The 23,523-nt window shown below is 46.2% G+C and overlaps 1 protein-coding gene across 1 annotated transcript; it reads left to right on the top strand.

Annotated features, from left to right (window-relative positions):
• Nucleotides 1–482: 482 nt before the first annotated feature.
• On the top strand, nt 483–23,242 carry MED26 (mediator complex subunit 26). The gene is made up of 3 exons (XM_032203817.1): nt 483–557; nt 17,649–17,723; nt 19,507–23,242. The coding sequence occupies exons 1-3, from the start codon at nt 483–485 to the stop codon at nt 21,199–21,201; spliced, it is 1,845 nt and encodes a 614-aa protein (XP_032059708.1). The 3' UTR covers nt 21,202–23,242.
• Nucleotides 23,243–23,523: the final 281 nt, after the last annotated feature.

Genomic DNA, 23,523 nt, shown 5'->3' on the forward strand with positions numbered 1-23,523 from the left:
TCAGCCCCGCGGGCGCCCGCGCTCCTCCTCCCTCCCTTTCTCCCCCCCACCCACCCCCTTTCCCCCATGAGCTTCCCTCCCTGCGCGCAGGCGCGGTGCGCGCGGCGGGACGTCAGGGGCGCGCCGTGCGTAACGGCGTCGGGCGTGTCCCAGGGTGCCCTGCGCGGGGCTGGCTCCTGCCCACAGTTGAGTTGGGCCCCGAGCGGAGCGGAGCGGAGCCGAGCAGGCGGGCCCCGGCCCGGTCCCGGCCCGCCGCGGTTCTGTCCCCGCTCCGAGCTCCGCCGCTGCCGCCTCTTCTTCTTCTTCTTCTCCTTTTGCTCCCCCCCCGCGCCTCGCGGGGAGCGAACATGCGACTCCGGCTCCCCGAAGAGGCCGCCGCCGCCGCCGGCGAGTGAGGAGCCGCCGCCGCCCCGGCCCGGCCTGGCCCCGCCGCCCGCCCGCCGCCGCCGCCCCGGCCGCAGCCGCCCCGCTTCGCCCAGGCAATGACAGCGGCTCCGGCCCCCTCCCCGCAGCAGATCAGGGACCGGCTGCTGCAGGCCATCGACCCGCAGAGCAACGTGAGTACGGCCTCGGCCGGGCCCGGCGGCTCCCGGAGCTGGCAGCGAGGAGACGGGGGGCGGCGGCCGCCCGGCCCGGGGCTCCCCTCACCGCCGCCTCCGCTCCCGAGGGTCTCCCCGGGGCCGCTCCCCCGCCGCCTCCCGCCGGGCTCCTCCCGGGTACCGGAAGCCTCCGCTGCGGGCGGTAGCGGGGAGCTCCCCAGCGCCTTGCTCTCACCCAGGGGGGCTCCGGTTGCCGGCGGCGCCCCCCCTCGTCCCCCTCCTTCTCCTCAGCGGGAGCACCGGAGGCTTCCCCCGGCTCCCCACAGGGCCTCGCTGCGCCGCGTTCCGCCTCCTCCCGGTACCCCCGGGGCCGGCCGGAGGTGCCCGGCCATGCGGCGTGCGGCCCGGCGGCCTCCCGACGCCAGGCCGCGGCTCGGCTGCGGCCTGCAGGGGGCTCTGGGCCGGGCTCCCGCCGCCGCCGGGACCTGCCGGGGGGCGCCCACCTGTTCCTCGGCCCCCCGCTGCCTCCAGCAGCAGTCACCGGGCCGGGGAGGCGGCCCCGGGTTCCGGGGGACACCCGGAGGGCTTCGATGTTGGAGTCGGGGCTCTGGAGCTGCTCCAGCACCGAGCAGCCTCGGTCTTCGCTTTTATCCTTCCCTGCAGAGCGCTAATGAGCTTATCTGCTCCTTCTGGGATGTAGTGTAAGCACAGAAGTCGGCGTGTGTTTCACCAGTAAGTGGCCTTCACGTATACACTGCAGTTATCCCAAGCGTTACATCCTCCTTTTAATTTTTTTTGGCATTTTAAAGCAGTTCTCGGGTGTTTATCACGGTGAGAGGGCTGCGGAGCCTGCAATCTGTCAGATTTCTGTGATCTTAGCTCAGCAGGCACCGCAGCAGGACGTGAAGGTGCGTTTGGCCTGGCCATCTGCAGTTTGTCGTGGGGGCAGCCAGGGGTGCGTCAGGCTGAGCGTTTGCATGAGTGCGTGGTGTTCCAGGAGGCTGGGTGTACAAGATGGTGTTTTGGCTCTATTAAACTCATACCTGCTTCTCCATGAATAAGTATTTTTTGTAATAGATGTATGTCGCAGTATTGAAGTAGCTAATAAAGCTATTGCCATTTGGAAACGTTCTGGAGCAGCTTGTACGCTATGTGAAAACTGAAGAAAAATCACCCAAAATCACCCTGACCTTGTAACTTCTTCAGTAATCCGCTGTGATGTGCATTCGTCACGAGCGGCGATATCGCGTGTTGGAGTAACAGTAATGAATTATCATGGTAATTGTGGGCTCTTAAATGTCAGAGTTGTTTGAGTTTGAAGTACTTTAACTCAGTTCTCACTGAAATGTCAGTCCATGAATTCTCTTTGCTCAGGGCTCTCTTCTTCTGGTTGCAGATTTTTCACTTGGTGAGGCCAAGTGTCAACCCAGTTAAGATATAATTCCAACAGGTCTCTACTTTCTCTTAACTTCCAAACTGCTGGCGGCACATGTTACCCTCCTTCTGGTGCCCTGGCTGTGTGGAGCTAAGCAGCTAGGAGGTGCATTTTGTGATGGGTATGGTTCCTTTTTCCCCATAAATTCTGCTGTGAAAGTGCTTGCAGCTTGGTTGTGATGCAGGGGACCAGAAACAACCAGGCAGCTGTCTGCAGGGGGAAGTTCAAGCATCAGCCCCAGCTCTGCTGAGCTTCCTACAGGTCAGTAGCCCCATAAGCTTAGGAGTAATGTATGTTAAATTATAATTCTACATACTTGATACTTATCCAGGGCAATAATTAGCGGCGGAAAAATCAGCCCATTGTTCAGAAACGCCTGTAGGCAGGGGGCTGTCTTCCATTTTAACCTCTTCTTCGAATGAGAGCAGAGGTGGTGTGGAGATTCATTGTGCAGGCTTAGAGCTCAGATTTTTTTCTCCAAAGCACTTACAATACGTGGTGAATAGTAGCTAAAACTGTCACACCGTTTCTGTGAAGGGAAGAAAAAATCTGACTTTTGAACGTGCTTAAAAGCAGAGTTTGAATTCAGTCTGAGTCCCAGGGTAGAGGCAAAGGAACTGTTCTGGTGTTTTCCCACAGGAAGAAGTCACTGCAGGTAGGAGCCGCAGCACTTCTTGGTGCTCATGGAAAATCGTGGCTACTTTCTTCTGGCTTTTAGAATCTTCTGTTAAAAGAAGTGGTTGCATTCAAACTTCGAGTATTCATTATTGTGATTGACTTCCTTGTTTACCGAGAAAGTCGAGCTTTGAGGCCTGGATTTCTTTCAGGATTTTCAATATAATTGTTGGTGTGAGCGTGTGTGTGTTTCTGGAGGAGGAAGGGTGAAAATTGCGTGGATGTTGCCAAATGCGTGAAAATGCAGTCCAGTTTTGTGAGGGTGAGGAGGGGGTTACAGTTCTTTTATAGCTTAATCTGATAGTGCCCCACAATCAGTTTAAGCTTCCCTGATGAGTTCTCTACTACAAGCCCCTCCACCCATGTGGATACCCACTGCAGTGTGCCTCTAATGGTCTTTGGAGTTCATACAAATCTCAGATAAGTCAGAGGTCCTGCCTTAAGGGGGAAAAAAAAATCCCTCTCCATGTTTAACTGACCAAAAAAATCTTTTCCCAAGTTTTCAGAACCTGCCTGCTATGAGGAATCATCTTCTGTGCCAATCGTTCATCTTTAACTGCTGCATCAAGCCGTGCTGACTCAGGAGCGATGCTTTAATTGTACACAAGCACTTAGCACTTGAGACCTCTTCTAGTAATTGCTGCAGAATATATTTATAACTTAGTTTCGCGCACTTGCTTCACAATTTACATGGGTAACCTCTATTTCAAACGAGACCTATAAGAAATAAGCTATTTAAAAAAAAATTACATCATCTCGGAAGCCACCCGGGATGTCTGGGTTGGTGTCTTCGTTTATTCATCCTTTTCACATCAAAAAAAAAAACATATGGGCAAACTGCTGCGTGACTTAAACACTAAGAATCAACATCGGTTTCCTTCCAAAGCTTGTGGGTTAGCGGGAATGCACCGCGACTTGTATCAGAGGGAAGAGGTTGGTGTCAGCACCCTTGTGATGTGATGTCCCTGCGGGAAAATCCTTTTCCTGGGAGAAACACCAGCTGGAGAAGCGTCCAACGCTTACTGTGGCGGTTGTGTGAGGCCTTAGAGAGGAGATTTCCTTGGTTCTGGTAGGAGCAACGCTGCCCTTCAGGTTCGCTGTGCGGAGAAACCACCACTTCCACCTTTGCCTTGTTAAATTGTGCTCTGTGCTCTTCGGGGAATTTGTTACCTGATGTCAGGAATAATGAGATCGGTTCGGTTTTGCTCTGCGGGAAAGCCTGCCGCTTCCAACTGGCTCTTAGAATTGCGCTTGCAATTAAATGGTTCCTCGTCCTGAATATGTAGCAGTCTCCGCATGTTAAATATGAGACAATAATTTAATTATTTGCCATTAATACTGCTGTGTGATGCAGACCTGGCTTTGGTTTGAGTAACAACCTGCTGGATGTTCACGGTGGGGATTGTGTTGGCTGTAAATCAGGCTGCCGTGCGTGCAGCACCTCAGTTGGCCTTGCTGCACAGACCTTCAGGAGATGTCCCTGATCCGAATTATTAAAAAATAAACTGGTTTGGGTGTTGTATTAGGTTTAGTAGTGCGTTGGCCCAGGGTGATCTCCCAGTTGTCGTGTGAGTTGCATAGGTATGCTCCCATGGCCGTTCTCTGTATCGATTGCTTTGCCGAAGTCTAGAAACCAAAGCCTCTGTCACCAGCGATAAATCCGCGTTCTAGAATCGACTTGAAAAAGGAGAGCTTCCAGAAGAAGGTGCCAGACGTCGCTCTAATAATATAAATGTTGGGGGGGAAGGAAGGCAGCACTTCACTTTGGGAGGGTCTCGGTAATTTCTCTAGCTGCAGGGAAGTGCTGTGTGGGCGAAAGTAGACTAGGCATGGCTTTTGCTTTAGCTTTATCCTTTTCTGCGAGGCCCTTAATGAGCTTATCAGTTTTCAGGAAGCTGCGGTGTGCAACGAGACTGGAACCTGCTGTACCTCTCCCAACTTCTTGCTTCTTTATTGTAGCTCGTCCTGTTTCCAGGAGCAATCCCAAATCTCCTGTGCATGGAGGCAGCTGATTGTTTCAGGTGTGTGGGGAAACAAGCAGGTGGTTGTGGTATTCCCTGATGTGTAGAGTCTGAGTGGGGTTATCACATCAGTCCTGGGTTCCAGAGAAAGATTTGGTGCCAGCTGTAGGAAGTGCCAATGTAGTCAGTCTCCTGCTAATTTGAAATAACTACAAATGAGGTTTTTGATGCTCTGTATTGTCAACAGCTGAGTTCACTTAACTCATTGGTTTGCGGGTGGAGATACTGTTGGTTTCTTGGCCTTGACCTGCGGTTTTACTCCCTGTCCCTTACCAAAACAGCCTGCAAACTAATTTGGTTTGTTTTCCTTTGTGCTTGCTGGAAGTTTATTCCACCAGTGCCAGTGATGCTCACGTAGATACTGGGTTTAACTGGTCTGAGATAGAGCTTGCCTGGCTGGTCCTGGGCAGCTTGTCACAGGTGGCTGTATAGTCTGTGACTTCTGGAGAGGATTTTTTGGGGTGCTTAGAAGCTTTTTGTTTGCAGTTCCCGTTGCAGCAGCACTGTCACAAAGCTTGAGGCTGCTGTGACAAAATCGGAGCAGAACAAAAGTCGCAGCGAGTTTGGGTTGGGGGGTCCAACACTGGGAATGCCCAAAATTTCCTTCCCATTGGTAATTCCTTGATGATGGCAGTAGTCATTTGTTCTTAAACTGTAATTTGAATGTTTGTTTTGGCGGCAGTGACAATTTAAATAACACCCACTGCTTATTCCTGCTACCTACACCCCTTGTACGTGTGCTGCTGCAGGAGCGTGCGGTGGAATGAACTCAGGGATTGATCTGGGCTAAAAAAAGGAATATAACTTTTTTTTTCCTTGGTAGTTTTTGATGTTGCTCAATTACCTGATGCAGCTTGTGTGTTTTGAGTAGTCCTGGCCCAGGTGTGGCAGCAGGAATGGGTATTAAAGTGCTTAAATAGGTTCAGAGGCTACGGAGCGGTGTGCTGCTCACTTCCTCAAGCTCCCCTGCTGCCTTCTCTAGGGAAGAGGCGGCGTTACTGTAGGATTTAACTGCGCCTGTCGGCGTGCTCTTGAGATGAGAGCGGGCGCCTGATGGTCAAGTTTCATTTGTGGAATCTTTCTGGGGTGGTTTGGAGGTGTCTGGAGCTGTTCCTGCCTTGTTGCGCTGCAGTAGCGCGGTGGCCAGGCACGTGGACCCGGGAGAAGTGCTGGGCAGCTTCCTTCTGGATGTCCAGGGGGAAGTTCCTGGGCGAGCTTTGCAACTGGAGAGTAAACCACTTTACAGCAGTGGCTAATGCTTCAAATAAACCAAAATTAAACTGTCTTGGCTTAAACTCGCATGCTTACAGAAGCTGGAGCTACCAGCAGAGCTGCACCCAGCTGCACCCTTCCTCTTCCCCACCTCCTGCTCCCTCCTCACACTGGGGCAGCCGATGGAGCCCACCTGGCCCTGCTCTGCCTGCACAGAGCTCACCTGGAAGCCTGGCTCTGGCTCCTCATGGCTCAGGAGAGGTGGTTTTGGCACAGAGAGGTTGGTGGGGACTGCAAAGTGAGGAGAGGTGAGGGTGGGGTGGTGGCAGCCCTGAGTGGCACAGGCTTGGGGTGTTTAAACCCAAACAGCCAAGCTTTGCAGCAGGCATCTGTCTGCAGGTGTGGACCCTGTGATTTGGACACTGAAGTCTCTCGGGGAAGATGTGTGGGGAGGGAAATGGCTGTAACAGGTTTCTCTTGGAGCCACGGAGCAGTTTACTGAATAGAAGAGCCAACTTTCTGTAGGTAGGGTAAACATCTGGAATAATTTCTCCCAGTCACGGTGAAACACAGAGTGGAAAAAGCAGCTGATGTGCAAGGTGTGCATCCTTCCAGGAGGAGAGATGCGCTGAACCCAACTTCCCAGGCAGAAGGGAGGCTGAGGCTGCAGTTTCTCAAGCAGCTCTGACTGCAGGCAGCTGCGTTCCTGCAGACACCAATGTACCCAGGACCCCGGGGTGAGCCTTTCTGGGACTTCTGGTTGGCAATGAAAGAACCTGGGTGAGTGGGGAGCCCTGAGGCAGCTGAGCAGGGGGGTCCCAGGGGTGCTGGAGCTGGTGGGAGGCCGCAGGGTGCAGCTGCAGTGGCTGGCAGCGCGAGCGGCTCCGGCTGCCAAGGCACTGCAGCCTGGCACTGCCGTGGGTGGGAGGGAGGGAAAATATTTGCTGTCACGAGCTCCCGAGTGGGCAGAGACCCAATTTGGGGCTTCTAAAACATGAAGACCCTCAGCTTAGCCCATGTTTCTGAAGTCTGGGCTGGGGAGAGAAACTGGAATTTGTCAGTCCTGTTACCTTTTGGGGAACCAAGTTAAGGGTGAGCCTGGGTTAGGAGAGTATCAGGTGTGGGCTCTTGCATCTCTCCGGCGTTTTTGGTATCAGCTTTTGGCATAACGGTGCTGTCACTCTGACACCTTCACCTCCTGATCGAAGCAGTGTCAGAGCAACTGAAGCACTTCCTCCCGGTACCCTGGGAGTGGAGATCCTCTTCCAGTTCCTTCAAGTAGCGGCAATGAGTTTCATTTCTCCAGGAGCCGCAATAATTTTCAGGATAGGAAGAGGAGGAGTTGATTCTGCCTACTGGGGAAATCGGATACTAATTAAGAAGTACTTCTTCTAAGGCATATTACTCTGCTATATTAGATTTGGAGTTAAAAATAAATATAATTAAAAAAAATGAAACAGACATCTGTTTTGGCTGATAACACTTTGCTGCTGCCCTGTCTGGCTGTTTTGTGCGTGGTGATAAATTCAAGTAAACTTTCTTCGGTCTGTGTAGCTCGCGGTATGGTGTGGCCCCACCGAGGTGCCTGGTCTGGAAAGAAATATTTAAGGTAAAGGCAAGTACATCACGTTCACCTTAATGTAATTGCAGGTTTGTTTATTCAGTATTCTAACAGCTAAATTATTTTTTTCTGCAGGTAATTCATGCTTTCGGTGTTTGGAACAATATTTAAGTGCTAGCAAATTGCTTTAATTTGAGGTACAGTCTGCTAAACCGAACAGCACGGCAGCGTTTTCTGGGGCACGGCTTTCATGGGGCAGTGGTGCATGCTGAAGTGTGATTGTTAATATCAAAGTATACAATTTCCAGCGTGTCCAAACAGTCGGCGGTAGAAATTTCTATTGAGGGAATCACTGGAAGGAAAACGTAATTAGTTCTGTTTGATTGAACAAAGTGGTTTCCGAACTTAGCTGCTGGGGAGGAGAGGAGTTCTCTGAATCCTACGTCCGAGCCTGTCTGGAGTAGTTAGGAACACGCTCAGCTGGGTGTGTTTTTAAACTTTGTGCTGTAAAGATGATTGTGCAGAGGTGGAAATCTCGTCTGAGACTGACAGCCAGCACTTCTGTGCAGCTTCTTCCTAGCCTATTGTTCTTGTGACGCTCCGTGTGCTGATTTGCATGATTACGCTGTAGATCTTCACGTTTCTTTCAGGAGTGCAGCACTTGTGAAGGTAGAGGAGCAGCAGCTTGTCCCAAGGTGGTAACACACATTCACAACTTGTCTGAAACGAGTGAACTTCAGGGCTGCCTCCAAACACCTCCAAGAGTCTGTAACTTAAAGCTTGGATCTGGTTAGTTTATCCTTGGAGAAACTACACTTCCCTCAAGTAGAGCTGAGCATAGCGAGACTGCAAAGGATTCAAGAGGGGAAGTTTTGGATGTATTTGAAAAGGTGAGGTGCCCGTGCTTTGTGTGCAGATAAGCATGCCAACTGAGACTGTGGTTGTGTCGTGAAAAATCTTGCCTCCACTGTCATATATAATGAGTTTGTATATCAAAATGTGAGTGTACGTAGTATTTGCTGGACTGTCTAAGACTCAAGGAGCTCACTTGGACTTCAGTGGGGCTTTCTTAGGTGGAAATCATGAAAGTTTCTGCTACTAGGTTGGAAATAACTGAACTAGCTTTGTGAGGGCCAGCTTCCAGCTTCCGAGCAGTGTTTGTTTAAGGACAGATAAAATGCTGATAGCGGAGCCAAGTCCTTCTGTCCCGTTAGGATCACACCGGGCGATTGGCCCCGGCGTGGCGCTGATCCTACAGCCAAGCAGCCCGCTGATTTGTGAGCTGGGAGATGAAAGGTTGAGTGCTGAAAGTATTTGGAAATGGGTGATTGGCAGCAGCGTTTCGTCTAGGATTTGGTGAGCAATAATTTGAGGATAAATTGATTGAATTTTTTTTGTGTCTCCATAAAACCTCTCTCTAGTGTGTGCTGATGTACGTTCGGTATTAGTAATTGCTGTTGAAAGGATAGTGACTTACTTCTCTCCAGACTTGGTAGCTAAAACTTTCCCAGTTTGTAAGGGTATTTTTCTCAGGTTTGTGAACAAACACGCCATGCTTAAAACCTCACAAGCGGTCATGCAAGCACGTTGCATGCCCTTCTATCCGATGAATTAATAAATCCCACTGTGCAATGTATTCAACAGGCTCTTACCTTCACACCTCGTCATTTAAGGGATCATTTGAGAAGCTTCCTTGGCATTTTTGAATAAAATTGGTCTGCTACATTGAAAAGTACTTCGATATGGTGATGGGGGATGTCTATTTTTTACGAAAAGAGTGAAAATTGTATCGCGTAGTGATTTTAGGGTTTTCCTGTGTTACATTCAGGTTAACAGCTGTGGGTAGATATTTCATGGGATGGGTAACTAACATAATTTTTAAGAATTTCAGAAAGCTCTTGACCCTTTGAAGCCGTTCTCATCAGGACCGTAAATGTGGGTTGCATAATTTGAAATCTCTGCTGGTTCTCGAGGGTGCGTTACGATGAAGCAGGTGACTGCAGAGTGATTCTGTCCGGGTGATACCTTTAAGGGTCCTTCTTGTGATCTAGCTCAGTGTCTGACTTTGCCCTTACGGTAACACAGGTAGATAATGACGGGCAGCTCGGATGAGGCGGGGAGCTGCTGGGTGCACGGCGCCTGACTTCTCCTTCCCCAATAACCGCAGTCAAAGTGCAGACTTTGGGCCAAGTGACTGTGTTGCTCCTCGCCATGGGAAGCACCAAGAGTACTATAAATAAAAGGGAGTGTGTTTTAAGGCTGGGTTTTCCGTATGTTTTGTGGTATTCTGTCTGAATAGTCAACAAACTCCCATTTCTCTCCTGCTGAAGGAGGACACTTCCTGTGACTGGAGTTGCACAGCAACCTGGTTGTATGGCTCTTGGAGTTTTTCAGTAATTTTGGACTTCAGCTCAGGTATTGTAATAGTAACAACCAAGATTCATCTGGTTAAACTTTCTGTAGAGGGAGAGGAGGAAGGGTTATGGTGTATACAGCAACTCTGTGTCATGGTTAGATGTCCTCAGGACCAGTGTGATGCTTGTTTGGGTTTCTTTACTGCTCTTGTGTTAGTGCTGTGTTCTGTGGGTGTTATTTATTGTGCTGAAATGATCTGTAGTGATCGCACCCAGGTGGACACATTACATTATTTTGTGATCGTTAGATATGCAGCTCAACACCTGATGAGCCTGGTTCTGATAAGACACACAGTGTTGTTCCACAAAGTTTTAAATATATCTGTAGCTGGCCTCGTTGCACTCTCTGGTATTGGCAACAGAAGGCAATGGATGCACGGGGCTGGGTCAAGCCAAACAGCTCCGTAGTTGTTATTGTTTTGTTAAATCAATTCTTCGTTTTGGCAGGCCTGTGCTATTTCTGAGGTGTTATTCAGGTGTTGGGTGAGTGTGAAGTGGTTGAAGTGGTGGTGGTCGGCAGCCGGAGTGGTGCCAGGCTGACATTGGCCCCGTGTCTGGCACAGCCAGGAGGCCCGCACGGTAAGATGAGCCATGGGCCACGGGTGGCAGCAGGCTTCTGAATTTTACAAGTCCTTTATACCACGGACTGCTTCATCTCATTAATTACCTGCGTGCATCCTTTCAGGGAGACAGAATTCAGGAATGCCAGGTGCGTGTCACGGGGGCGCAGGGCTGGAAGGGCCCTCTGGAGGCGATGTGGTCCATCACCGCCTCTGAAGTAACATCACCTATGTCAAACAGCTCCTTCCAGGTTGTCTTGTCTGTTCTTAAAGCTCTGTAGTGTCTGTGGAAACTATTTGGGAGCTTATTTGAGTGCATTGGTAGTTGTCTGCTTGTTCCTCAGATATAATCGGGAGTTGTTTTCGTGCTCATTGACTTAGTTTGAACCAGGACAACTGATCGCCGTTTTCCTTATGATGGCTCTAACGCACAGGAAGGCTAAAACCAAGCCTTGTGTGTCTCCTCCCTATTTTTTTCCAATACTCTATGAGCTGAGTACTTCAACTCTTTCTTGTTAGCTGTGTTTTCAAAACCCCTTATCACTGCTCTCCTCTGAACTCCTTGTTGTATACATTCTTGAACTGCGGTGCCTTGGGATGAACGTGCAAGTCCAGCTGAGTTTGATGCCTATCCTGTTCCTTATCGGTATGGTGTGGAGAGGAAAACAAGACTGAAATATCTTGCCATGGTAGATGCTGTTGATGCTGTGTTCTGCCCTGCTGGCCCAATGGCAACCAAATGTGAGCAATTCTTCCTCTGCTCCTATTCCTCTGTACCGCATGTGTGTCCCCAGCTACTGGCATTTCGTGTGACCAACCTTCACCCCAGTCGCTGGGCTTTTCAAATCAGGCTCATGAACTCGTTCCTCCAAAAAGTTTTGCCCAGGTTTGTGGTTTTGGGTGGGTTGTGGGGTGGGTGGGTGTTTTTGTTATTTTTTTTTGGTGGGGAGAGGGGAAGAAGTCATCAGGGTGTCATGCTGCAGCAAATCTCTCTCTTGTATGTAATTGAGGGGTAGGCACTAGGGTACAAGTCTTAGGACGTAGCATGCAGGCTGCATAGTGCGTGGTGAAGTTGACAGACGATTATTCCTGTTTGTAGTAATAAGAATGTATTCCAATTATTGATTAATAAATGTGAATGGAGCAAAGTGTTACTGTCCTGTTTTCTAGTTGCCTTCAAGACTTCCTCCTGCAGACAAAGACCTCTCACGTGCCTCTGTTGATCTGTGACAAAACAATCTGTTGATTGTTTTGGGTGCGAGTCTTCCTAATCTGTATCCTACTGCTTCTTGTACCTTCTAAATGACTCCACCAACGGTTTCTTCTTTCAGGGGGTGGTTGGTGCTGCCCGGTGGTGTCAGGGCCAGACCTGAGGGTCTTGTGTCCCCCTTGGGGCGGGTCACGGAGCCCTGGTGCTGGTGACTTGGCTCTAGGCTGCTCCAAAGGGCTGGGGCAAGCGCTTCTGCTGGCCGACTCCTCTCGATCCTTGGCTGTCCCAGTCTCCATACACCTTACTTACGTGCGTACGTACTGCCAAAGGTAACAGGGTTAAAGTGTCTCACTACAGGGAAAATGTTTTAGGTCTGCTGATGCCTTCGCAATGTGCTATCTTGCTGGAGTCTGACCTAACTCTCCTGTCTGATCCTGGCTTTGTAAAGTGTATATGGAGAGGAATCTGGATAACGTTACCTTACCATTAAATAAAAGCTGAGTGCAAATAAAATGTATGCAGACTTTTAAGTCTTTCAGTTAGACCTGGAAATGTTAAATCCAGAGGTCGGGATAAGTTCTTGCTGTATATAACCACTCCTGTGACTGTTCTTAGTAGCCGAGGAGTATTTCTTGTTGCTGTTTTGTGGTACATATCTCTGATCAGTTTTCAAAGCGTGGACTCCCGGTGAATTTCTCTTGTAGAAGATGCTCTCAGGGGATGTCATCAACCCAAAAATGCATAAATCTATTCATGTTCAGCATTTAGCAAAGCAGATCTTTAATAGGAAGCATGCCTCCACCTTTAACAATACCTTTTGTATACCAGGGAATACCTGAACTCTGTTTATGCAAAGGAACTTTCAAACACTTTCGGTAATTATGAGCGAAGTAGTGCGTGGTCATCTTTTTGGTATGTCATCTCTGTGAATAGTATCTCCTGTACCCTATCTTTAGACAACGCCATGCCACGTTGGGGGTAGGGGAAACTGTTAATAGATCAGTTGCAAGGGAACTGATCTAAATACCAGCAGATTGTAACCTGAATTCTGACTGTGTGTGTTTGGTCTGTATCTTTGAATAAATGGCATTATAGTTTACTGTTTGTTATATTTTGCTAATGTCTGGTATCCAATGCATCCTATATGAAGTGCTAAATAAACACTGTGCTACTGTATTTCCATCGCAGCATTTAAATAAAGCCTACTGTGAATAGCAGCTCTTTTTCTTCTTACTCCTTATTCCATGTTTTGGATTATAATGCAATCAAGTAGCTTTTATACAAATACACTGCCGTGAGCAGGATTTGGTATTGATTAGAGACCCCAGTCCGGGGTAGGAATTGGTGCTTAGATGTAAGTAAGAGCTACGCTGCTCTGGGGAAGGCGAGTGTGAGTGGAGGGCATCCCTCGTGGTGCTGCTGCCACACCTGCATTCAGACCGGTTCTGCCTTCCTGGCAATTTCAGCAATATTGACCTTGGATCTAGGATTTTCTTTAACATTATCCAGCCTAAAGATTTACGTGACCTGTGGATATGACAGTTCTTGTAACTCTCAATAAAATGCTGCTGTCCTAGTAGCATGGGGAAGACAACGATGGTACAAATACCCCCGTGAACCTCTAGACAGACCATTTTTTAATATTTTTAATATTAATTGCAAACAGAAAACAAGTACTTGGTGATAGAGATCTGAATTGATACCAGTATCAAAGACAAACCTGTTGAGTCGTCCATCGTAGTTCCACTTCTCTTGCATGCCTTTGTAAGAATTTCTGTGATATTCGTTAAACAAAGCATTTTCTTTGAAGCTAGCAAGCTACTGAGTAATGATAGCATATTCTGAAGAACTAAATTGTAGCATAATGTCAAATACCTCCTCTCAAAGCCAGTATCTTCTGATGTGTTTGTGTAGTCTGTTCAAAATACTTATAACGGAGTCGGATTATTGATTATTGCAACCTGTGATTTCAGGAAGATAATAGCATTATACTTTGTTTAGAAAAGTTTCATTGATTAGACTCGAGGTGTTGCAGATTTCAGTTTAAATACCGCTTAGAAACTTCTGAAGGTACTAACGTGGCCGTGTGGATGATGATGCTGTGCCAAAGGATGCCTTTTAGTGCTGTTGTTTGAACTTCATGCAAATAACTATGAAAAAGAACCTTTCTGTCCAGAATCCAGTAGGACAGAAGTCTGTTAGCAGCTTCACAGCGCCTTTTTTTTTTAATAATTTTGTGCTTAGCTCTTGGGCTTTCCTCCCCTAGGGAAATACCCAGTCCTCCTTGTCTGTATTTCTGTGGCAGTTCTTCGGGCAGCAGCGGGGCGAACGTCTGTGGGGCTGCAGTGCTGGGGGAGAGCAGAGGCACTGAGCTGGCTCTCGCCCCGTGCTGGGCTGCTGGGTGCAGGAGGAAGAGAACTGAACTGCAGCAGCTGAGCCTGGTGCGTAACAACCCCCCAGCAGGCTGCTTGCTCTCCCTGGCCCTCCTGCAGCCCCAGCACGTGGAAGCGGTGACGCCAGCTCGTGCGCAGCCGCTTGGTTTGCTGCTGCCTGCAGAGCTGCCTGGGAAGGAGGCGGCAGGGAGCAGCTGCGTGCTGAGCACACCAAACCCAAAAAAAACTTCTCAGCCCTTTAAACCACCATATAGCGCTTACCCCGAAGTCAGTTACTGAATTGTTCTTGATGTAGAAAAGCGAAAACAGGATTAAGATGGCAATTAAAGAAGAGAAATTGAGCTCTCTGATCTTTTGCACCGAGTTCAGAACCCCGTGCTTTTGTCTGGGCCTGTAGTAAAAATAAAAACATTTACTGCTGAACTTGGAAAACATCTGAGATCCCAGTAGCAAGCTCTGGAGTACGGCTGAATGACTTCAGGAGGCTTGCATGGAATAAATAAGATTTGTTTTCTGTGACTGTCATTAGGGTTGGCTGGAAAGGATTATTGTAGATGACTCGAAGCAGATGTTCTCCAGTACAATTTGGAGTGAATCAGTCTGTGTGCCAATCGGTCTTCACACCATGGGAGCAGCATGGGACGAGCTGAAGTGCAGTTTGAATTCCTCTCGGTTGTTTTCTGTAGGATCCTGAATACGAACGAGGTCCTGGGGCTGCTTTGTGGCACTTCTTGTTTTGGGGTGGTTGTAGTGGGTTGCAGCAGAAGTAGACAACGGCAAAAAGAAACTAAAATGATGTGCAAGTTTGAGAGACCGAGTTATGCAATTGTGCTCTTACAGTGTTGGAGGAGAAGTTGCCAAACTCCCTTGTCCCACTGTGCTGTATGTTCCTTCGCCTGTCCGCTGCGTAGCCAAGAAGCATTTCTAATAGCAGCTTGCATTAATAAATGGTCGTCACTGCTGCTGCTCGAAATAGGACATCCTGGTAGCTTTTACAGCTTTGTTCTCTTGTCAGTTATGTGACAATACATGATTTTTACGAAGCCAGTAACAGATGGTTTAAGGTAAAGACCCCGCTGTGCAATACCGATGTACTGCTGTTACCGAAATAGGTGCCTTCGTCTCAAAGATGATACTTGAGGCCTTTTGGAGAGGTCGCCTTGTTTTCATCATAGTGTTTAACTATACCACAAGAGATTTCATAGTCTATATTATTTTGAAGCAGGTAAAAATGATTTTTATGATAAACCTTTTGTGCCAGTTTGGGTAAAGCATTTCAAGATAAGAGCACAAAACTACTGGAGAAGGGTGGAGAAGTTGTTGAACCTGACTGAATTATTTTTTTAAGAGAACCAGGCTTTCCTGAAGGTCAGAAGAAGGAAAAATAGGAGAAACTACTTGCAGTTTGAGTGTTCGCGCTCCTTGCAGCGATGGCTTCAGTGTGGCTGGGTGCTTGCAGTTGCCCACGAGGGCGTGAAGAGTCTGACACCGGTGTCTTGTGCTCTGCTAGGAGCTGAGTGATCAGCACAGACCCGGTGGTGTAAGGCTGCTTTTGCTCTCCTAATTGGTACCATGCCTCTGTCAGAGGACGGGACTGCACCAACAGCATAGCAGCTAGCACTTCTGGTACAGACCTGGCCTCTGGGAGGTGATTTAGCATTTGGGGCATCCATATGTGTGTCTTCGGGTATTTTAAAACAAAGGCAAAGCTGTTGCTGGAAATTCCCTGACCAGTTTCATCTTTCTGTAGGTGTGTGTATATATATGAGCATATCGCTTTCCCCATCTTGACCTTCTGATAGGCTAATGATCCTTTTTTTTGCCATTGGTTTGTCACTTAGGTAATGAATATTTGGGGATTACCAGTAACTGCAAAAATAATTGTACCGGCTATTGATGTGTGCAATAAACAGTGATTCCTTGTGCCTAGGTAACTCTTAGCGTAAAACATGTTGAGAGGGAGAGTATCATGTTTTGCAAGTCTAAAAATGTTTGTCTGGAAACTCCCAGAATTAAACATTCACTATTCTGAGTGCTCCAGATCTAGAAACTTTGGAAGGAAAAAAAAAAAAGGGGGGGTGGTGGAAATTATGTATTACTTAAATTGTGGTGCTAAATTCTCCTTCCTGGGCAGTGAGGGATGCAGGAATCAAAATGTGAAGAAAGTCAACGTGCTGAAATAAAATACTAAATACCAAAATACTTAAAAATCGGTGCTTTAAAACATCAGCCTGCCTCAGATGGTGGGGCTTTAACTGTCTGCAGAGGCTTGGCAGTTCAGCGAAGAAAGAATCGTGACAATGTAATTCGTCTTTAGCCTGAAAAAGATTTTACAGCCTGAGTTACAATCACTCCAAACCTATATAGATTTAAATTTAAACTTGATAAAAGTTACTCTGAAAAACAGGCAAACTGTTTCATTGCAGCTTTATCCGTGTGTCATCAACCTTAAGCAGTCCTGCTGTTGGTTGTGACTTTATAAAAGGGCAGAAATGAGTTGGAAAAAGCCGAGTCTTACAAACTCATGTCCTCCTTAACACGAAGAACCTTGCAGTGGTGTGGGGAGAGCCAGGCTGCTTGTCTGTGCTCGGGTAAGACGTGGGGTGAACGTGGGATCCCTGCACAGCTCCTGGCTGCGTGATTTTCCTCGGCTGCAGTTTGTGTCCAGTTGAGTCACAAACGCAGTTAAGCAATAAACGAGGCTCGGTGATTCAAGTTTTCCTCGGCTTATCTTTTAAATCCATCTACAAAGGTGAATTAGAAATTCCAGTTTTCGGTGCTGTTAGTATCAGGTCATGGAAATTTGGATCCCTTGTAGTCTGAGCGTTCTCAGAGGAGTTATTAAAATCACACTCGTATTTAACATCTACAGATCGTGGCAGCTGCCTTTGGGAGGGACTTGTGCATACGGAAATGTTGCAGCGAAGCCCATCAGAAAGAAGATCTGATACATTAAAGGAGTGTAAAGCGAATTTCTGAAGTTGCTCCTCAGTGTTACATGTCAGGAAGTGTAATTCCAGAACGCTGACAGTTCCTAAGGTGGCTGCTCGGAGCCGGGGCTGGCTCCCATGCCTGGTTTGTCTGGTGCTGGGCGACTGGCTGAGGACACCTACTGGGCACTGAGCTTGCTTCAGCTGGTTTGAGACTTTGAGTACTTTGTACCTAGGCCTTTAGACGCTTGGTGTAGCTCCAGAAAGCACCAGTGCTCTGAGCAAAATTAGTCAGCAGTGACTTGTGTAAATCTAATGCAGTGCCTAAAAGAATAAACGCTGCATTTCTGATTTCACTGGTTACTCTGTTCACTTGGCATTTATGTTCCCAGTTAGGACAATTAACTAATACCTGAAGTCGGGTCTCAGAACTTTGCTAATTTGCACACAGGTTTTACTGCTACTATTTCATTTAGTTTTATGTAAGTGTGTGTGTGTTACAGCTCCTTCAGTTTCCAACTAGGTCAGGAAAGTGTCCTTGTCCCTATTCTTCGAACAATCAGCTCCCTAAAGCCAGACAGTGTGATAGCAATTTTGTGATTAATGTTTCCAGCAATTATAAAGTGGAAGGTCTTAAAGTACATTTGATAATTAAGATGTACGTGAAACATGAAGTGACTTTTTCTTCCTTGTTGCAGATCCATAACATGGTGGCAGTGCTGGAAGTGATCTCCAGCCTGGAGAAATATCCCATTACCAAAGAGGCACTTGAGGTATGTCACCATCTGAATGCCACTTGGTTTTCTTGTGTGCATAAAAGGACTTTCTCAGCCCGTCTCATTTCCATAAGAGCTTTTCCTGAAACAATAGATTGATTGCAAAGGATTCACAATTAAGATATTATTTTGTCCCTCTCATGCTGCTTCTGACATCTCAGTGTGTACACAGTGGTTCTTTCTGGATTCAGATCAGTGTTCTGGGCAGCCTGGTTCCTATTTGTATAAGGCACTACATTAATCGTTACTTGCTACTTGTTAATTCTTTGCATTCATCATCACTCTTCTTGTTGAGCTACTGGTCACCTTTGTAGTTGTTTGGTGACAAGGCAATGAATCTGAAATAGGAAAGCAATGTTCTGTAAAATTAATCTTAAATTTAGTCCAGCATGTTTCAATGCCTGAATCTCTGTGGTGAGATTATATGTATTAAAAGTTGAAGTACCAGCTGGGATAGCAACTGCAGTCTCTCTGGTCACTTTTAAATACAGAGCCCAAAGATGCTTCTATGGCTAAATTATAAAAAGATTTTCAATCTTTATCGTGAAATTGCTTTTAACTATTGTTTTTTTATAACCTTTGACTGTTTTCCCTAGACTCAGGTAGCTATAGGATGATTTGAGATATCTGATGCTGTAAGTAGTCAGCACCGCAGGATCAGCTGTTAGTGAGTACTGAACACAGTGACAAGGCAAATAATTACTGTGAAATGCGGATCGTGATACTCACAAATACAATTACTGTGAAATAATTGTGAGCCTTAGATGGTAAGTGCTAAGTGCTCTCCATGCTGCCACATGGGAGACAAATCTCAGACTGAACAAATCTCAAAACAACTGAGATTCTGATGTATTACAGTACACAAAGCATTGTGTTGTGCCAGGGGTTTACCTTTGCGTTTATAAAGGACCAAATGCTTTGGAAATGCATTCCATGTGGGAATCACATAGCTATTCTGTAAGTCCTAGGTGAAAAACCAAGATGACTTTTTCCAGTTGGAGATGTTGAAACCTGTTTAGATTTTTGTCAACTCTAGTTGTATTTCAACATACGTATCACGTGTTGCATATTTCTCACAAAATCCACTCTGTCTTCCTTTGAAGTGCTGCTCTTAAGTAATCCAACTTGTGGAATTCTTTGTTTTCAAGTGTTCTTTGGACACAAACACTTCCTTCCCATTGCAGAACTGTGTTGGGGCATCCTAGAAAAGCCTCTTTAAGTTGATTTTCAGTACCCTTTCGAGCTACCAGGAGTGAAGGGGGAGGGCATGAAGGAAGAAGACAGGACATAAACCACACCCTGGCAGTCAGATTTGGGAAATGGAGTTTTGTACTTTCAATGTGTTACTGTAACAGGCAAAGATTCTGGATTTCCTCCTCATGCCTCTTTCTGTAGGTCTCAGTTTCACCGTAATAAATGCACCTTTTCTGCCTTGGGTACTGCAGTTCACCTCAAATCTGAGCTTTCACCTGTATTCTCAAGATTTCTGCTTATTAAGAATTCCATTCTGATGTTTTTCACAGCTAGTGGCCCTGGTGCTTTAGCCAGGGGAGAAAGAAAGGATGGCTTAAAACCCACAGTGGGTTTCATTCTGTGTCCAGAATGCTGGACCAAGTGGGTTAATCCTTCCAAAAAGGTTCATTCAGCTCTTAAACCTTAATTGTTTTATACTAGGTATTTCTTAGGGTCAGCATTAAAAGCAGAAACTTACTTAGACAGTGGAGTTGGAATTTTGTTTAGAATAATACCTGTTTTTAAAAGAACTTTTATTTTTTTCTAGGAAACAAGACTTGGGAGGCTTATCAATGAGGTGAGGAAGAAGACATCCAATGAGGAACTTGCCAAACGTGCCAAGAAATTGTTGCGGAATTGGCAAAAGTTGATAGAACCTGTAACCCAGAATGAACCGGTGCCAAGAGGGTTGCCGAATCCACCTGGATCAGCAAATGGAGGTGCTCACAACTGCAAACCAGAAGCACCACTTCCTGCCGTGGCTGGATCCAAGCCAATCAGTGAATTGAAAAGCAGGAATGACATACAGAAACTAAATTCTCCAAAACCAGAGAAATTGGGAAATCGGAAAAGGAAAGGTGAACACAGGGATGGGCATCAGGGCCCTCCTCCCCCAAAAGTCTCCAAAGCTAGTCATGAAGTATTACAAAACTCTTCGCCCCCTCCAACGAATGGAATTGGAGGTAGTCCTGAAAATTTTCCTAGTCCTGTAGATGTAAATCTACACGCAGGGCCTGAAAGCAGCAGGACAGAACTCAGTGAAAATGATAAACACAATAAGATTCCAGTAAATGCTGTAAAACCTCACACCAGTTCTCCGGGACTTGTAAAACCTTCAAGCACTTCCTCGTTATTAAAGACTGCAGTGCTTCAGCAGCATGATAAATCAGAAGAAACCACAGGACCGCACCAACCTAAGAGTCCTCGCTGTTCCTCGTTTAGCCCTAGAAATGTCAGGCATGATACTTTTGCTCGGCAGCATACTACGTACTCACCAAAGGATTCAATGCCTAGTCCATCTCAAAGGTCTCAGTTCTTAGATACTGCACAGGTGCCATCACCGCCACCATCCTTGATGCAACCATCAACACCTCCCATGCCAGCAAAAAGACTGGAGTTCCCTCAGCAATCAGTAACTGAGGTATCTCAGCACTGGCAGGAGCAGCAGGTACCTTCTGAAAGCCAGCACAGGCATACAGCAGGGACGCTTCAACAGCACACATCTCCCAGCTGCAAAACCAGCTCCCATCCCGGGGAATCTCTCACGCCACACATGGGCTTTTCACAGGACACTTCAAAAATGGACAGTGATGATGCTGCTTCAGGTTCAGATAGTAAAAAGAAGAAAAGGTACCGACCTAGAGACTATACAGTCAACTTGGACGGGCACGTGACAGAAGGGGGTGTGAAACCTGTGAGATTAAAAGAGAGAAAACTCACTTTTGATCCCATGACAGGACAGATAAAACCTTTAACACAGAAAGATCCTTTGCAGGTAGAAATCCCTGCACTTACTGAACAGCACAGGACAGAAACGGAAAAGCAGGAGCAAAAACCTAACCTGCAAAGCCCTTTTGAACAAACGAACTGGAAAGAATTATCCAGAAATGAAATAATTCAGTCATATTTAAACAGACAGAGTAGCTTGCTGTCTTCATCAGGAGTACAGACTCCAGGAGCTCACTACTTCATGTCTGAATATTTAAAGCAGGAGGAAAGCACTAGAAAAGAGGCTAGAAAGACTCATGTTCTAGCTCCTAACAGCAAACCTACAGACTTGCCTGGGGTCACAAGGGAGGTCACAAGTGATGATCTCGACAGAATACGTGAACATAACTGGCCAGGCGTGAACGGTTGTTATGATACACAGGGTAACTGGTATGATTGGACACAGTGCATATCTTTAGATCCACACGGGGATGATGGTAGATTGAACATCCTGCCTTATGTCTGCCTAGACTGAGTTCAGTTTTGCTAAAATGCTTTTACATCTGCAGTTAGCAAAAATGGCAGACACTATGCCACTTAAACACGGAGAAAGCCTCCTGTCCTGGACAAACAGGCCCAACGAGCAGAGGGTGAGAGGGAGCTGGGTATTGACAGCTCTTTCCTTTAAATTCTCCTTTTGTGAAATGCTGCTACCAGTTTACTAACAATTGCAAAGGAAGGCATACGAAGGTTGATAAACTGAGTTCAAAACTCTATAGCGAGCCAGCTATAAAAAAGTGTTAGTCCCCAAGAAGTGAAGATGATTTCCAGCACTTTCTGAATGCCGGAATCTTATTACAGGCAGGTACAGAGAAAATTGTGGAAGTTACCTTAACAAAATATGCATCTATTTATTTGACTTGATTTGGGTTTTTATTTGGCAGTGAGATATTCGAGAGACAATGTGCAAAAACTGTAGTTTTATTTGTATCACATCTCTGAACATGATTGCGTTTTTAAAGTCATGTGGTACGGAGATTGGGTTTTAAACAGCAGGTGTTGCACTGCAGGCTGGGCAACCAGCTTCAGCTCAACATTCCATAGGCATCCACATATTTTAGTCTGGTTTCAGTTTAAATCCAGTCTCTGAGAAATGCTGCAAAAACTAGATGTTTAATGATATTTTTGATCCCACCACCACCAGCCAAATATTTTTCCTCCTTTTCCCTTCCTGCAAACTTCTAGGAAAAAAAAAAAAAAAAAGAAAATCACCTTTTCTAGAATCTAAATGTAATGAGGGTGCTACGAGTTTGTAACTGTACTGTGAGAGGGAAAAAGGAAGCCTGTTTGTATGCTGGAAATATACTTGTTACCATTCCTTTAGATATTGTTTGCCTTATGGATATCCATCATAAACGCAATTTGCAAAAACAAAGAGCCTTAGTGAATGTACAGTAACTAGACTTCTGTGTTCTTGGGATGCAGAAGGGAGCAACTTTGCTATTTGGTCCTTTAAGTGGACACATTGTGATATAAATGTGGAAATAAAAAAAATTTGCACAAAGCAGTTTGTGAATTATTTATACTGAACTAATTTATTTTTAGAAGTTTGCTCGATTCAAACTAACTGCGAATCCATTGGAGCAGTGTGGCGAAGCTGAATCCCATCTGACAGTGTCAAAAGCAGCTGGCTGTTAGGGATATATAAGATGTCTTCCAAGTATATTGGTGGTATTCAGTCGCACAGGTTGGATTTTTTTTAAACTCTGGTTGCATCCAGGGTTTAGAGACTGATAACCCAATTACCGTTAACGTACCTCAAAGTCTAAAAAGATCGTAGTTCATCTTTTCTGAGTAATTTTGTAATATATTATTCCTAATTGTTAAAAATTATTTCTAAAGCAGCCTAATTCAGTATAGAAAGCTAAGAATTTTTATTAACTGTAATTGCTTTAACATTTGGGACTAGTTGTTTTCTACAGTCCCTGGTACTGGGCTTCTGTCCAGCGGAAAAGGGGAGGGGACACAATACCAAAAACGTTTCTAGGTTTAGTGATGTTAACTCATCTGTGCTGGATCTCACCTCTGTGGAAGAGCCTTGGCAACAGTAGTTCTGCTGCCTTTGAGAGCAAAGTCAAGCTCTTCGATGTCAAATCATGATCTTAAAAAGGTGTTCCTCACCAGGTATACATTAGGGTGGTTTGTTCCATGGAATACAACTGAAAATGTTTGGTTTATTTTGAAGTCATTCTTGTTAAAACCTACTGCTTTTGTGATTTGACCGGTATTGAAATGTGTGGGTGTCTCAGAAACGTTACTGATGTCTGTTTGCTTCCATTTCTTTAATCTGAGGTCTGCGTGAAATCTCCTATCCTGAAAAAGTGGTTACCAAAAATGTTTCCAAGTATATTTTCAGTTTACTTCCATTTTATCCTTCTACAGTTGATGAGGTCAGGCAGTGTGTTGTGGAGTTTCAGAAAGTTATCTTGCAACTCAGAAAGGTAGATTTGATGGTAGAGGGCTAAAAAGATGACCATTTTGCAAAATGCTTATTTTGTTTTAAATATAAAAAGAAAAAAAAAATGTACATCTTACTCTACTCCCCTCCCCAGCCCCTTCTCCCTCTTTCCTTGAATGGTCTTATATAGGAACAGGGTCTGTGCTCTTTTGAGGCCTTTGAATATGGGGCAAATTTCAGGAAATGACAAAGCACACTTTATAAAAACCATCTTTCTTTCCATTGCTTACATTTCTGCTGCAACCCATGGTCCACGAGGGCCACGCTCAGTCAAGTGATGCCGTAAGTTCATCACTGCTCTTAAATTATTTAGGGCTCTCGGCAGCAAACTGACCATGC

The sequence above is a fragment of the Aythya fuligula genome, chromosome 26 (genome assembly GCF_009819795.1).
Source record: "Aythya fuligula isolate bAytFul2 chromosome 26, bAytFul2.pri, whole genome shotgun sequence".
NCBI classification, from domain to species: domain Eukaryota; kingdom Metazoa; phylum Chordata; class Aves; order Anseriformes; family Anatidae; genus Aythya; species Aythya fuligula.